Here is a 14,763-nt window from a genome sequence, read left to right as displayed (position 1 = left end):
CATCAAACATTAAAATCTTCCCTAAGCAGGGCTGCCTTCAGATGTCTTCTAAAAGTCAAATAGTTGTTTATTTCCTTGACATCTGATGGTTTGTGGGTCTTGCTGCCTTCCCATTAACCATAGCCAGCTGGAGTCCAAAGTGTCTGGAGGGCACTGGGGGAAGGCAGGGGGCAAGGGCTGAAATATTTTTTTGTCCACAAATACACTTGGTGGCCATAGGCAAGGCACTATCTCTCAGCCTTGGCTTTTCCTCCCCCCCCCAATCCCCCCCCCCGGCAATAAGGGATTGATAATAATCCTGAATGGTTGCAAAGATTACTGAGATAAAATATGTGTGAATCACTTTGAACCTTCTAAAGCATAGTATGAGAATGACTGGTGCTATCTATCCGGGACATTTCATGCCAATTCCTTTGCCAGCAATTTTTGCACGGTACAGATAAAGAAGTCTGTGTTGGACATTCTGAGAATCAAACGCTGCATGGGGCATAATGGACTGTGGCCAGCAATGCAATGCCTTTGCAGTTTCCTTCTGACTTGCCCGCTTATTTGGGGTTCCAATCCACGGGTTCATCATTGATGGCTGGCCTTGGTAGCCCAGCTAAAAATCGTGGTTGCCAGGCCCCTGTAGTGGTCTCTGACTTGTTAGCACCTCCCCATACTGAATTCAAGGTACAAGAATGGCGATTCTGACCCAACATCAGGAAAAACGTCCAGACACTGAGAGCTGTTTGAGAGTGGAAATAGACTCCCAGTAGAGGCGGTGGACTCTCCTTCCTTTCAGGTTTGCAAGCAGAGTCTGGATGACCATCTGCCATGGATGCTTTAGTTGAGTTTCCTGCATTGCAGGGGGCTGGACTAGATGACCCTTGGTGGTCCCTTCCAACTCTACAATTCCATGATTCTGTGACTTCCAGCCTCTGAACCTGGAGGTTCCATTCCATTCCATCCCATACATTCATTCATTTATTACATTTCTGGCCTGCCTTTCTTCCAGAGAGCAAATGAATGTGTGCAAGGTCTTTCAACCTTCTCCTTTTCATTATCACAACAACCCTGAGGGGTGGGCCAGGTTGAAGATTGATGACTACTGGCCTAAGGCGGATTTTTGAGTTTCATGGCCCAGCAGGGCGGATTTGAACCTGTGTCTCCCCAGTCTGACACGACTAGTGGCCATTGAGAGACCTCTTCCATCCATTTGTCTAACCTCGTTTCAAAACTTTCTGAGCTACTGGCACATCACCATAACTCATGGAAGTGAATTACATGAAACAGTTGGGAAGAATTTTCAATGACGGATGTAGAGAAAAACACAGAGTGGACTCCTTTTGGGTGGGGGGTACAAGCTTTAACATTTGGAACAGTTTGCATTTATAACAGCAGCAGACAGACTTCAGGCTTGTAGGAACCACAACTGGATCTAGGTGTAAAAGACACATTTTGAGCTAATAAATAAATAAAAATCTCTGAGCAGCTGCTAAACCCAGGGGTGCTTCATCCACACTGTCACAATTTGGGCATGACATTCAATCACATGCCGAAAAATTCAGGTTGCAGAATTGAAGTTGGTTAGCGCTCTTATGCAACAATTGGACTTCTTGCTATAAGAGAAAATGCACTGAAAAGCGTGGGAAAAGAATGGCTTGGCACAGCGCTGTATAATCTGCCCGCAAAGAAATCAGGACGAATGTTCAGTAAATAGCCAATGTGGTTTAAGCTCCCTGCAAACTTTGCGCAAAAAAATAAATAAAGTTCTGGGTGAAAGCTCAAGCGACGGGTTATCTTGAAGCCGAGAGGGGTTTGTTTTGAGTGCCAGAATGGAGCTGAGCTCCCAATCCTTCCACACATAGATCCTATGTCTGGTCATCCTGAAGGGTATTCCTTTTATCAGCCTAATTCTGGGGTGGGGAAGAGTCCTATTGTTGCTAATACCACTAAACAGAGGGAATGTGGAAAGCCGTGCTGATCTACTGCAAAATCACCCACTGTCTACCAGGTGATTCCATTCTGTCTTCTGCCCATCCCTGATTTGGAACATTCAAAGCTGATAGCCAAGCCATGGCAGAAGATCTACATTGTGGGTCTCCTGGTTTGCTGTTTCTGTGATAGCAGTAACATCTCTGCTGCCATTTTCCCAGTCTAAATGCCTTCTTTCCCCAACCCCAAGCTACTACTTGCCCTGAATCTGTTGTCTGGTATCTTCCTGAAGCATTGCCTATGAATCCACTTATCAGAAATTTAGTACATGCTGACCTCCAGTGCAGGAATGTTGCTTCCTGTCCTTGGTGACCAAGGTTTGTGAAGAATCAAGTTGGCTCCCAGTGCATAGCCTAGCCTTGGACCTTTCTCTGCACCAGGGTCTGTTTCTTGGTCACTCCAGAGGTCCCTGTGGAATGCTGGGAATGGGCTTTCCATGTGCTACTCAGGTGAAGGGGCAATGGTGGCTGGCTCTGTCCTGGCATCACTGTATGCCAAGCAACCATTGAGCATGGACATTCATATACTTCCACACTTTATTGAGCCCTCTGCACTTGAGGGCCCAGAGGGGCCATGTTTGCTGGGGCTGACGGAAGTTGTTGCTGGCACCCGTCTGTCTTGGGAGACAATGGAGGAGTGCGCCTTTTGCAGGTGAAGTCAAACTGTTGATGGTTACAGTGCCTGCTGTGGCTGTAGAGACCAATACAGGAGAGAAGGTACCTGATTGTACTACTGCAGATGCACCATGGCGTTTCGTTCTGACACAGCACAAGTGGAAGGCATTGAGCCGTCCTTCCTGGCAGTTGGAAGTTGCCCATGACTCACTTCCATAAAGCAGTAGTAGTCTGCAACATCTGGAAGACCTGAGTTCTGCAGATCTGGTCTACACTGGCTAGGGGTTGCTCTCCAGATTTCAGAGAAGGAACACACCCAGCCCCACCTGGTCATGATGAGGATTGACCTTACAAAGCTGGTGGTCTATGGCTGAGCTGCCCTCCTTCCTTCTCTGTGTGTGATAGCCATCTTCACATATCTTAAGGACTGTTACGTGGAAAAGGGAACATGCTTGTTTTCTCCTGCTCTGGAGGGTTGGGCTCAAGGCAATGGCTTCCAGTTACAAGAAAGGAGATTCCGACTAAACTTCAGGAAAAACTTTCTGACAGTAAGAGCTGTTCAACAGTGGGACAGTTTCCCACAAGAGGTAGTGGACACTTCTTCCTTGAAGGTTTTTAAGCAGAGGTTGGATGGCCATCTGTCATGGATGCTGTAGCTGAGATTCCTGCATTGCAGGGGGCTGGATGAGATGATTCTATATATCAGCTTCCCTCTAGCAGATGTCCAAGCTCAACAATCCCTTCATGTGTTAAGAAATCTACCTTCAGTTGAGCAGGGCTCCATGCATTGATGGGGCTGTGCCTCTAGCCCCTCTCCTGACAGCACAACTAGCCCAGGCCCCAGGATGGAGATAGTGATGATCATAGAATCAGTGCAAGAATCTCAGCTAAACCATCTATGGCAGATGGCCATCCAACCTCTGCTTAAAAACCTCCAAGGAAGGGAGTTGGTTCCACTGTCAAACAGCCCTTACTCTCAGAAAGTTCTTCCTGATGTTTAGTCAGAATCTCATTTATTGTAACTTGGAATCCATTGGTCCGAGTCCTATCCTCCAGAGCAGGAGAAAACAGGTTTCCTTCACTTTCCATGTGATGATGTTAGGAGCAGTGTTAGTGGAGTGGTCCCACAGCTCTGTCAGTAAATGGAACGCCTCTCCATTGAATAAGTAACATGATTAGAGCCTCCTGGATCAGGCCAGCTGTCCATCAGTCCAGCATCCTGTTCTCACAGTGGCCAGCAGGATGCCTTTGGGAAACCCACAAGCAGGACCCAGGGGCAGGGGCACTCTCCCATCCTGCCTCCACCTGGTAGCCATTGATAACCTTACCATCTATGAATTTGCCCAGTCCTCTTTTAAAGCTACCCAAGTTGGTGGCCGTCACAGTCTCCTGCGGCAGCGAGTTCCACAGATAAACTATGTGCTGTGTGAACCAATGCAAGAATTCCATAATGGGGAATTAATATTATTATCCCTGCGTAGCAGATGGCTAGTTTGAACACTTATCTTGCCACCTAGAAAGTTTGTGTTGTGGGAGAGATTCAAACTAAGGATGTGCTTCTTTGTACTGTTCCTTCTCTGGACGTCTCGTCCTGTTCCAGCGTCTGCCCGAGACTCTATGAGTGAAGCCTTTGTGTGATGGCCCACAAAAATGGGGCCAAATGCTAAAGCGACATAAAACCATGCTGTATCTAAAGACAGCTTAATTCTTGGCAGAGTTGGAAACATGAAAAAGCCCCAGTTATTTTAAGATCTGTCAAGAATTTGATTTGCATATTGTCTCCCTGAATCTGACTGACGCAAAGATGCAATTGATGGATACTGCGGCTGCTGCTTAGCATTCGCTTAGCGCTGTGTTCTTGGGGACAGAGGCCTTGCTCCGGACTCCTGTTTGGAAATTAATGATTATTTTTTGGTTAACTTTTTATCCTGCTCTTCCTCTAGTCAAGGTGGCATGCTTGGTGTCTCTGTGTGTTTTCACCACAGCCCTAGCGAGAGGAAAGATCGATCAACTGATAGATAGATAGATAGGAAGAAGAGGTTTGGTTAAGGGTGCTGGGAACTGTATCTTTCCAAAGGAATGAAACAGGTGCATTGAATGCATTTGCGGTCTTGACATGACTCTGCAGCCCGGTCCTGAGTTGTACACCTTAGGAAACCTCCCAGAGTCCTTTGCAGTGTGCCAGGGTTCCATAGCTGGCAGGCAGGTTAGCCGGCGAGTCGCTTTGGCACGGGAACTTTGCCACAAGAAGCAAAAGTTGTGTGTGTCGGGGGAAACCGCAGGCTTCTGTGCGGAGAAAATTCTTCTGAGCAAGAATTACCTCCACCTTAGCCGTCCCTGGGCCCAGCAGGGCAGAGGGTCCTTTGGGATTAAACTTCACAAGCTCCCGTTGTTCCGCGTGCAGCCGATCGGGACTGATTAGAGCGGCCTGGGAGAGATTTGCTGAATAAATTCAGCATGACACAGATTTTCAGCCGCTGTTCCCTTTGTATCCAGCGCTCTTGGCACTCTGTGGCAGGGGCAGACCAGGAAATTGTGCCAGAGAGAATAAAGGCTGGCAGGTTTTCTCTTCTTTCTTTCTTTCTTTCTTTCTTTCTTTCTTTCTTTCTTTCTTTCTTTCTTTCACAGTGAGCGGTTGAATCTAGTGACATGGAAAGAGGGCAGCCACCTTCCCCTCAACGTTCCTGAACATTATATCTTTTTGAAACCGAGCTTGCTGACGATTCAATCCACAATTGAGCCTCTTCAACTCTGCCCTCCTCCTGGGCTGGAATTGTCTCTGGAGTATTCTGGAGTATCCCTTATTAGAGTTCCTTTACCTAAGTGTCATGTTGTGGGGTGGTGGGGGGAAAAGAGAGAGGAGAGGAAGTTTTCCTCCATCTCACAACATTAGACCTCACGGACAGAAGCTGAACATTGAAATAAGATTGAGTGCAGGCAAAAGAATGTACTTTTTTGCACAGTGCATAGCTGAACTGTGGAATTCGCACCCAGAAGACGTAATGATGACCACCAAGTTGAATGGGTTTTGCATTTGTTTTGTTTTAAAGGATTTGTTTTTTTTGGGGGGAGGCACTCCCGTGGCATCATTGACTTGCCTGCCCTGGGCACTGGCAACCCACGCTACACTGCTGCCATGTTAGGTGCATTTGAGCTACTTATAAAGGTTCTGTACAGCATTAAACACCCACAGCCACCCATTTTCTGACAGAGGGAGTAAGGGTGCACCAGGTTTCTTTGTCTCAGGCTCCCACAAAAAGTGGAGGGATCCTGGAAGCATTGCAGTCTCCCAGAAATCACTGGACAATTTGATGTGTCGGATGGTGGGACACAAAGAAATTACTCACCTCATTTTACTGACAGCGTTTCTTCACCACCCGTTCTTAACAGCAGCCCAAATTTCTTGGCAGTCCACAGACAAGAGGTTAAAACCCATGAACTGTGAAAGCAGAATGTCAAATCATAACACAACAATTAAAACAGGTTATCCGCAATCAGAATAAAACCAGCAGCAGGGAAAATAGCCATGGGTGGCGCTCAGCTAAACAGTTCTGCTAGTACAGTAACTTTTAGCTATGAAGTGGAAATTCATTGCCTTGTCCTCTCTCTGCGTGCCACACGACACAACTCCTAAATGTGCTCCAGAGGGTGGAAGGAACCGCACAGCTAAAAGTTATTGTGCTAGCAGAACTGTTTTAGCTGCATGCTGCCCAGGAATGGTAACTGATCTTGTGAGTCTGGGAAGACAAAAAGGTCTTTACCTGGCAGCCAATATAGGTGCAAGAAATGCAAGAGAAATGGACATAATATTGACTAAGTATGCTTTCAGTCTTAAATCTAGAACAAACTTTACCATTGTTACCTAAACAATGAGCAGGCAGGAATTCCAAAAATGCGGAGCACGGCCTCTCTATGTACCCTTGAAGCTTTTGAGTTCTATGGATGTAGCTGTTTTCAGGGTGTGTCATGATCTCGCCGTTAATTTTTGCGCATTGTTCCAAAGGCAAAGGGAGCCCCAGGGCGATTTCAGTTGGTTTTCCCCCCAGGTGGATTTCCATCACACGCTGGCAAATTCAGATTGTGGTGTTATAGTCGGTCTAGGGGTCTGGTGCAACAAACCTGCTTCCACAGAAGATACAGAGGGTGCCGGGGAAATGCAGAGGAAAGTGTGGCATAACACTTGCTTTGATGCAATGTCATCTAAAATCTCTGCAAACAAATCACAATAAGTGCTCATTAAATAGCCCACGTCATCTAATCCCTCTGCAAATAAACCACAGTCTTCAATAAGCAGGTTGATGGCATTCCCAGATAACCATCATTTTCTGATGTGATTGAGTCACATACTGGCAAATTCAGGTTGTATAATTAAAGCTCTTGCAAGGAACTCATTTCCTCCCCAAACTGGACTCCCCCCCTTTTTTTTGCAGTAAGGGGCAGAAAATGCACTGGATAGTTCTGGATGCAATATCATATGACCTGCAGACAAATCAGAGTGAAGGTTCAGTAAATGGTCATTCCCCTTCCTGCCCACCAGTGTGAAAACCAATCAAGGGGGTTGCTCAGCAAACAGGGTCACCTGGAAGTGACTCCAGAAAAACAATCTTTTCATTAGAGGGTGTTTGATTACAAATCAGTACACAGGTAGTGAAGCAGTATATATAATTCCTGTGGAAATTGTGTGCATGCAGGAAATGTTTTAGCAAGTAGTAGTTGGAAGCGGCATATAATAAGGCCTGCAAGTCCTTTTTAGGGAAGGTGGATGGCAGGTCAGAATCCCAAACCAATTAATGTATGTCAAGACAGGGAGATCAGGGCACAGCCAGCCTTGTCTGGGGCTGCTGGCCTGAGCTGGTGGTCCTCCGTGGGGCTGCTGCACAGGGAGCAATGACTTGTTCTGCAAGGGACAGGGAAGAGCCCAGTGGGTATGGGGAGAAACACCTGTCTGGAAGGACCCAGTTCTATCACTTCCTCCTTCAGGGTTCCCCTCCTCGACATTTGTAACGATGCCCACATGATGGATGTGCTCACAACTCTGCAATCTGTTAACGTGAGTCAGCAGTGTGATGCAGCAGCAAAAAAAAAAGCTAACTCTATTCTAGGCTTCATCAACAGAATTTTAATGTCCTGATCAAGGGAAGTCATGGTACCACTCTGTTCTGCCTTGGTCAGACCACACCTGGAATGCTGTGTCCAACTCTGAAGGATGCTGACAAACTGGAAGGTGTGCAGAGGAGGGCGACCAAAATGATCAAGGGCCTGGAAACCAAGCCTGATGAGGAACGGTTGAAGGAGTTGGATATGTTTAGCTTGGAAAAGAGGAGAGTGAGAGGAGATAGGATAGCCATCTTCAAATATTTCAAGGGCTGTCACATGGAAGATGGAGCAAGCTTGTTTTCTCTTGCTCTGGAGGGTAAGACCCCAACCAACGCCTTCAATTTATGAGAAAGGAGATTGCAGCTAAACACCAGGAAAAACTTTCTGACAGTAAGAGCTGTTCGGCAGAGGAACAGACCCCCTCGGAAGGTTGTGGACTCTCCTTCCTTGGAGGTTTTTAAGCAGAGGTTGGATGGCCATCTGTCATGGATGCTTTAGTTGAGATCCCTGCATTGCAGGGGGTTGGAGTAGATGACACTGGGGTCCCTCCCAACTCTGCAATTCAGTGATTCACGATGTGCAAAATTCTGCAAGTCTAAGCGTGTTTTATTTGAAGAAGCAAAGTCGTGTTGAATGTGGGCTCGTGTGTAACTGCCCTTGTGTGCACCAATAATCAGGAGTGTGCAATAAAAACGACTTTTTGGAAGGGCCCTACATCTCTCTCTCTCCTAGCTGAAGCAGTCACCCACCCTGCCTGCCCTGCTAACTTCTCCTGGCTCTTTGGTATTCCTGGCTTAGGGCAGAGGGGAGGGAAGCCAGGCAGTTAAATCCTTGGCAGGGCCTGAACGGACAAGCTGAATGCAACCACTCACCCCTCAATGATAATTTCCTGGTTGGAAGACTCCTGCTGGGTGATCCTAGAAGCTGGGAAGGGACTTCTAGAGCTCAGCAGAGCCACCCCCTGTCCGTGAATGGTTTCTCTGTACACAACCATATTTTCGCGCCCATGTTACAGGTGGCAGAGCTGAGGCCGAGAGAGCAGGGGGGCTTCCTTCAGGCTACCTAGATTGGGTTGTAGCTACCTCTTTGCCGGTGCTCAGTCTGGCCTGGCCTGGCCTGACCCCCCACCGCCCTTGCCCAGGCCCACGTGGCTATTCGTGAAATCGGGCTGGCTGGGCGGTGCTGTTCGCCAGTGCCAGCTGGGAACGCCAGCCCGTTTCCGGCCTCAGTGCTGGGAGTAGCATTGCACTGGGGAACAATGGCTATTGATCCGCAGGGCAGCCTCCTTATCTGCCTGCCATTGTTCTGGAAGCGGCCTCCTTGGAGAGGGAAGAGGCCTCTGTGTTTGCTTTGCCTAGACCCTTCTCTCTGCCTGGTCCGCACCATTGGCAGAACTGCCGGGCTGCCAGCGAGCCAAGAGGATGGGAAACGTGGAGAGAGAGGAAGGGGAAGCACAATATAGGTCAGGGGTAGAAGCATATGTTTTGTATGCAGAAGGCTGGCTCCATCTGAAAACCTTGGAGAGCTGCTGCCAGCCAGTGTTGATGGACCTTCCTGTGTTCCAGCGAGAGGCAAACCTTCAGCTAGGAAGGGGCTGTGCTGAGATGTTCATGGCCTTTTCTGCAGAACGCTGTTTGTTTTATTTTCTGAATCAAAGCTGGAAGCTTCTATTGCTTCTATTTATGCTGAGATAAGGGGAAATGCGCAAGCAGGAGTCCACCCCACTGAGCAAGAAGGAAGTTTGTTCCCACCTTCTGATGTCTCCCCAGCAAGAGAAAAACCACTAGAAATGCCAAACAACTTTTGAATAACTTTCCACCTCGCGGGCTGCTACTTTGGAGCAGTGGTGGTGAATTATTATTTTCCTGGTCATTGATTGCATGATAGCAAACATGCTCACACACATAGGGGCATAGGAAGGTGCCTTATACTGAATCACGCCATTGGTGCATCTAGTTCAGTATTGTCTACACTGACTGGCAGCAGCTTCCCAGGGTTTCAGGCAGGATGCTCTCCCAGCCCTAGCTGGAGATGATGATAATGGTGATTTGTTTTAAAAAGAGACAGAGGTGCTGGGGAATGAACCAGGGAACTGCCACATGCAAGGCAGATGTTTTACCCTGGGAGCCATGCCCCCCCCAGCAGGATATTAAGGGATTCTGCTCCATCCATCCTCACAAGACTTTTGGCTATAGTACCAAAGGGTAAGGGACGCAGGTGGCGCTGTGGGTTAAACCACAGAGCCTAGGACTTGCCGATCAGAAGGTCGACGGTTCGAATCCCCGCGACGGGGTGAGCTCCCGTTGCTCAGTCCCTGCTCCTGCCAACCTGGCAGTTTGAAAGCACGTCAAAGTGCAAGTAGATAAATAGGTACCGCTCTGGTGGGAAGGTAAATGGCGTTTCTGTGCGCTGCTCTGGTTCGCCAGAAGCCGCAGAGTGATGCTGGCCACATGACCTGGAAGCTGTACGCCGGCTCCCTCGGCCAATAAAGTGAGATGAGCGCCACAACCCCGGAGTCTGTCACAACTGGACCTAATGGTCGGGGGTCCCTTTACCTTTACCTTTACCAAAGGGTAGTGATGTCAGCTTTTTGTTTCTGGGTCTCTAGGCCAGACAGGAGAGGTGCAGAGAGCCTGGCCAGCTTTGCTCAGAACAAAGGACTTTGTGTATGTTGTGTTAGCAGAGAGAGTGGGGCTGAGCCTATTCTAGGCTCCTAGGACAAGGTGAAGGAGCTGCACCTGGAAGTGTAGGGTCTGTAAGAGGTGATGTTATCAAGTGGCCACAGTGCCAGCTCCTAGGACATAAGAGCATGGAATCATAGAATACAGGGCCATCTTGTCCAACCCCCAGCAGTGCAGGAATCTTGACCAAAGCATCCATGACAGATGGCTATCTAGCCCAGTTTTGTCTAGGCTGAAAGGCAGAAGCCCTCTGAGCTTTCACACAGCCTTGCCTGGAGCCTGACTCCACCACTGAGCTACAGCCCCAAACCTGGAGTAGCAGTCGGGGGATGCAGGTCAGAGAGACAGGATGGAGCCCGGACACCTCTCTTTAGAAACAAGTTAAGGGTTGCTTAAGGGCTTAACCTTGAGATTTGTTTTTCGTTCCAAGATCTCCTCAACCCTGGAACATTTTAGACGAGATAAGCTAGTGCTTCGCACAGTGCATAGCTAACTTGAGGAATTTACTGCTGTGGGAGGGAGGACGAGGCTGGGCAGCAGCTTCTGGACATCATTATGGCTATATGCTGCCTACAGGACCCGAACTCCATTCCCTGAGAGACAAGAGCCAGAGAGTGCTGCTGCATTAAATACCCTGCATGTGCGTCTGTGGGAACAAAATGCAAAATTTGATCGATGTTATGGACTGATTCAGGAGGACTCTTCTTACATTCTCAAGGAAAGGAGGAGAGCACCACCGACCATGTGCTGAGGGCATTTTGTGTACCTCCAAATAACCACAGTCCTCTGGGATAAAGGGGGAAATTCCATAGTTTCTGGTCTCTCTCCTTCCCCTTGCATTATGCGTTATTCTCCTGAGCATTGCAGGGTCAGTACTTTGGGCAACTTGTATGCATAGCAGGAAGGCCTCCTCCATCCATGGGGGATTGACCCTTGACCTCCAAGGACAGGGAGGTGCCTTCCTCCTAATCACCCAAATTGCTCCGTCTTCTCCTTCACATGCCCGGCTGTGCCCTTGACCCTTCGCTGTGTGTTCCGTCCCCAGATGTATGGCCGCTACACGCAGGACCTGGGAGCCTACGCCAAGGATGAAGCAGCCCGCATCCGCCTGCAGCAAGAGCGCTGGAAGCCATCCCCAAAGGACCGCCTGCGCCCCTCTGAGCTGCTGGAGTATGACCAGAGCCGATGCGCCCGATGCCGCAGTAAGGAGCCTGCCGTGTCCTGGGGAGCGGGGAGAGAACTGGGGGTGGAAATGCATCTTTATAAGTCCTTGCAGCCTCTGGCGGGGGGAGAGGAAGGGGAGGGGCATCCTGGGCCTGCCATTCAGCTCGTCAAAAATGTGACACCAGAGGGCTCTGCAGAGCAATGGAAAATCACATTGAGAGGTATATAACTTTTTTAATAGCGTTTTTACAGATCAGTGTAGATCCAGTCCCTGTCAGAACTGGTGTACGTAGTCCAAAACCTATGTCCAGAGGCTCGCTTGGCTTTGCACAATTGTGCTCTCGGCCTTCCATGCTCCCTTGGAGGTCACTAGCTAGTGTTTTTTGTTACATGCTGATAAAACTTCTGCCTTGCTGTGCTTTTACGTATTCTTTCATTCTGTAAATGCAAGCAGGCCACATCAGATTTTGGGAGGCCTTGGGACGCATTGTTCTTTTCTCTCTTTGCAGTTGTCTCCATCCGAAGATGGAGAACGTCTCAGCAGCATGAAATTGGCTGGGAACAGCATAAACTCTGCTTCTGCCTCCAGGCGTTCACCTGGGGGTTGAGGGTGGTGGTCCTGGGAAAAGATGTATTGGCCTTTCCCCAGGTCACTCCCCATGCTCCCCCTTCATTTCCCATGTTCCCGCTTGTTTACCACAGCACTGAACAAGTAGTAGAGGGTTCATCTCTTGGACAATCCCTTACTGCAGCCACTTGGTGCATCCTGAGCCCTTTCTCATGCCTGTGCATAAATGGTACATGCATACTTTTAAAGAATCGGCATGGAACTTTGCTTTCAGTCTTTATTTCGTGTGAACCAGGCTAGACTTTACCTGTTGCAAACATCACTCTCTGTATTCATGAATCGCTGTGTACTAGTACACAGTTCTAGTACACCTGCTCCTGTGCACAGTTTCTTGGGCTGCAGGAAAGTTGTACTTAAGCATCCCAGGCTTTCTTTGCACATGCAACTGTGCAGGGAGTCCTCTTGCTACCGGCTGACTTCTCCTTTCTGTCGCTTCTCTTGCTTCCGCCTTCCTTTCTTGCTCAGCCTGTCTCTGTCTGTCTTCTCGGACTGAGCGCTCTCAGCATCCTCTAACAATAGGCAGAGTATTCATGACCTCAGCCTGACAGGCCTCCGGATGAATCCTTGGCATAAACCGGGCATGCGAGTGCACTGAGCCAGCGGGAGATACAATTTCGCACGACTATTTGTTGGGCTCTCGGAGGAACAGGGTCAGAGAGCTTTCACAACATCTCCTGTGTTGTAAGCTTCCCCAGCAAAATTGCCAGAGGTCCTGGGCGCCCTTGCTTGAAGGGCTGCTTCCCCCCATCTCCTGCAAGTTCGTGGCCGAGCGGAGATTTGAACCCTGGTCCCTTGCGGGATCTTAGTCCAACACTCTCTTTGATACCAGGTTCACAAAAGCTCAGAGTGAGGGGATGGAGGCAAAAGACAGAGAACATTCTTTCAACTAAATAAATAAGTAGCACTTTTGATGTCCCTGCTCCTGCCAACCTAGCAGTTCGAAAGCACATCAAAAGTGCAAGGAGATAAATTGGTACTGCTCCGGCGGGAAGGTAAACGGCGTTTCCGTGCGCTGCTCTGGTTTGCCAGAAGCGGTTTAGTCATGCTGGCCACATGACCCGGAAGCTGTACACCGGCTCCCTCGGCCAATAAAGCGAGATGAGCGCCACAACCCCGGAGTCGGTCACGACTGGACCTAATGGTCAGGGGTCCCTTTACCTTTACCTATTGCTCTCTTCCATGGGTAGGCAAATTAAGGCCCAAGGGCCGGATCCAGCCCAATCGCCTTCTAAATCTGGCCCGCGGATGATCCAGGAATCAGCGTGTTTTTACACGAGTAAAATGTGTACTTCTATTTAAAATGCATCTCTGGGTTATTTGTGGGGCATAGTAATTCGTTCATCCCCCCCCAAAAGATATATATAGTCTGCCCCCCCCCCAAGGTCTGAGGGACAGTGGACTGGCCCCCTGCTGAAAAGGTTTGCTGACTCCTGCTCTCTTCCTTTATATCTTGGCTTTAATATATATATATACATATATGTGTGTGTGTGTGTGTGTGTGTATATATATATATATATATATATATATATATATATATATGCAGGTTTTGGTGTCTTCGGGTGTCTTCCCGTGTAAGAGTCGGGGTGTCTGTGCGACGTTTCGACGAGGTCTCACTCGTCATCTTCAGGCTGGTGCTTTCGGCTTCTTGTTACTGGAACAGAGCAGAATCTGGTGTTTGAGTTCCTATAAATACTGTTGAGGGGTGTGGTGTATAGCCTCCAACGTTCTGGGCAGAGAGGAAGTTCCTAGATTAGTGTGCCTCTTCTTCTTTTGTTCCTTAATTACTTGAGGGATATCTTGAGTGATTTCATGAGTGATATTCTGAATACCACTGGGTGGGTCATTAAGTGTAGATTAGTTGCTAAAGCTTTTGTGTCTTGACCTCTTGAGCTTGTGAAGAGTTTTTCTGAGAAGATGGCTGTGCTGCATTTAGTTGTGCTCTGGCTTGGCTTCGTGTATAGGGGCGAGCTGTGGTTTTGTGCCTTGTGCCAGCCAGATCTGTGTAGGGATTGCAGGGGGGTGCAGCATCCGGAGGTGCCACTATAGTTTGGCTACTGGATGGAGTCTGTAATATGTCTGTGGAGAGGAAATATGTCTGTTGTGAGGGAAACACCCTCACAACATGAACAAGCGTGACGACACGTCCCGCCTGCCAGACATCTGGAAATTAGCCCTCCCCACAAAAACCGACACCAGAACCAGAGGCACACAGAACGCCGTCACCAATCAACCACACCAGACCCAAACCCAGACCCTCTCCACAGACATATTACAGACTCCATCCAGTAGCCAAACTATAGTGGCACCTCCGGATGCTGCACCCCCCTGCAATCCCTACACAGATCTGGCTGGCACAAGGCACAAAACCACAGCTCGCCCCTATACACGAAGCCAAGCCAGAGCACAACTAAATGCAGCACAGCCATCTTCTCAGAAAAACTCTTCACAAGCTCAAGAGGTCAAGACACAAAAGCTTTAGCAACTAATCTACACTTAATGACCCACCCAGTGGTATTCAGAATATCACTCATGAAATCACTCAAGATATCCCTCAAGTAATTAAGGAACAAAAGAAGAAGAGGCACACTAATCTAGGAACTTC

General features: G+C 48.6%; 1 protein-coding gene across 2 annotated transcripts in view; it reads left to right on the top strand.

Annotated features, from left to right (window-relative positions):
- Positions 1-14,763, top strand: part of CLCN2 (chloride voltage-gated channel 2) — a 79,737-nt gene that overhangs the window by 15,330 nt on the left and 49,644 nt on the right. For both annotated transcript variants that reach the window (XM_082224048.1, XM_082224049.1), the window contains exon 2: positions 11,415-11,571. In XM_082224048.1, coding sequence (XP_082080174.1) covers positions 11,415-11,571 — 157 coding nt within the window. The remainder of the gene's footprint in view (positions 1-11,414; positions 11,572-14,763) is intronic.

The sequence above is a fragment of the Podarcis vaucheri genome, assembly GCF_965113315.1.
Source record: "Podarcis vaucheri genome assembly, chromosome: 5".
NCBI classification, from domain to species: Eukaryota; Metazoa; Chordata; class Lepidosauria; order Squamata; family Lacertidae; genus Podarcis; species Podarcis vaucheri.
The sequence above is the reverse complement of the archived record's forward strand: the minus strand, read 5'-3'. Positions and strand labels throughout refer to the sequence as shown.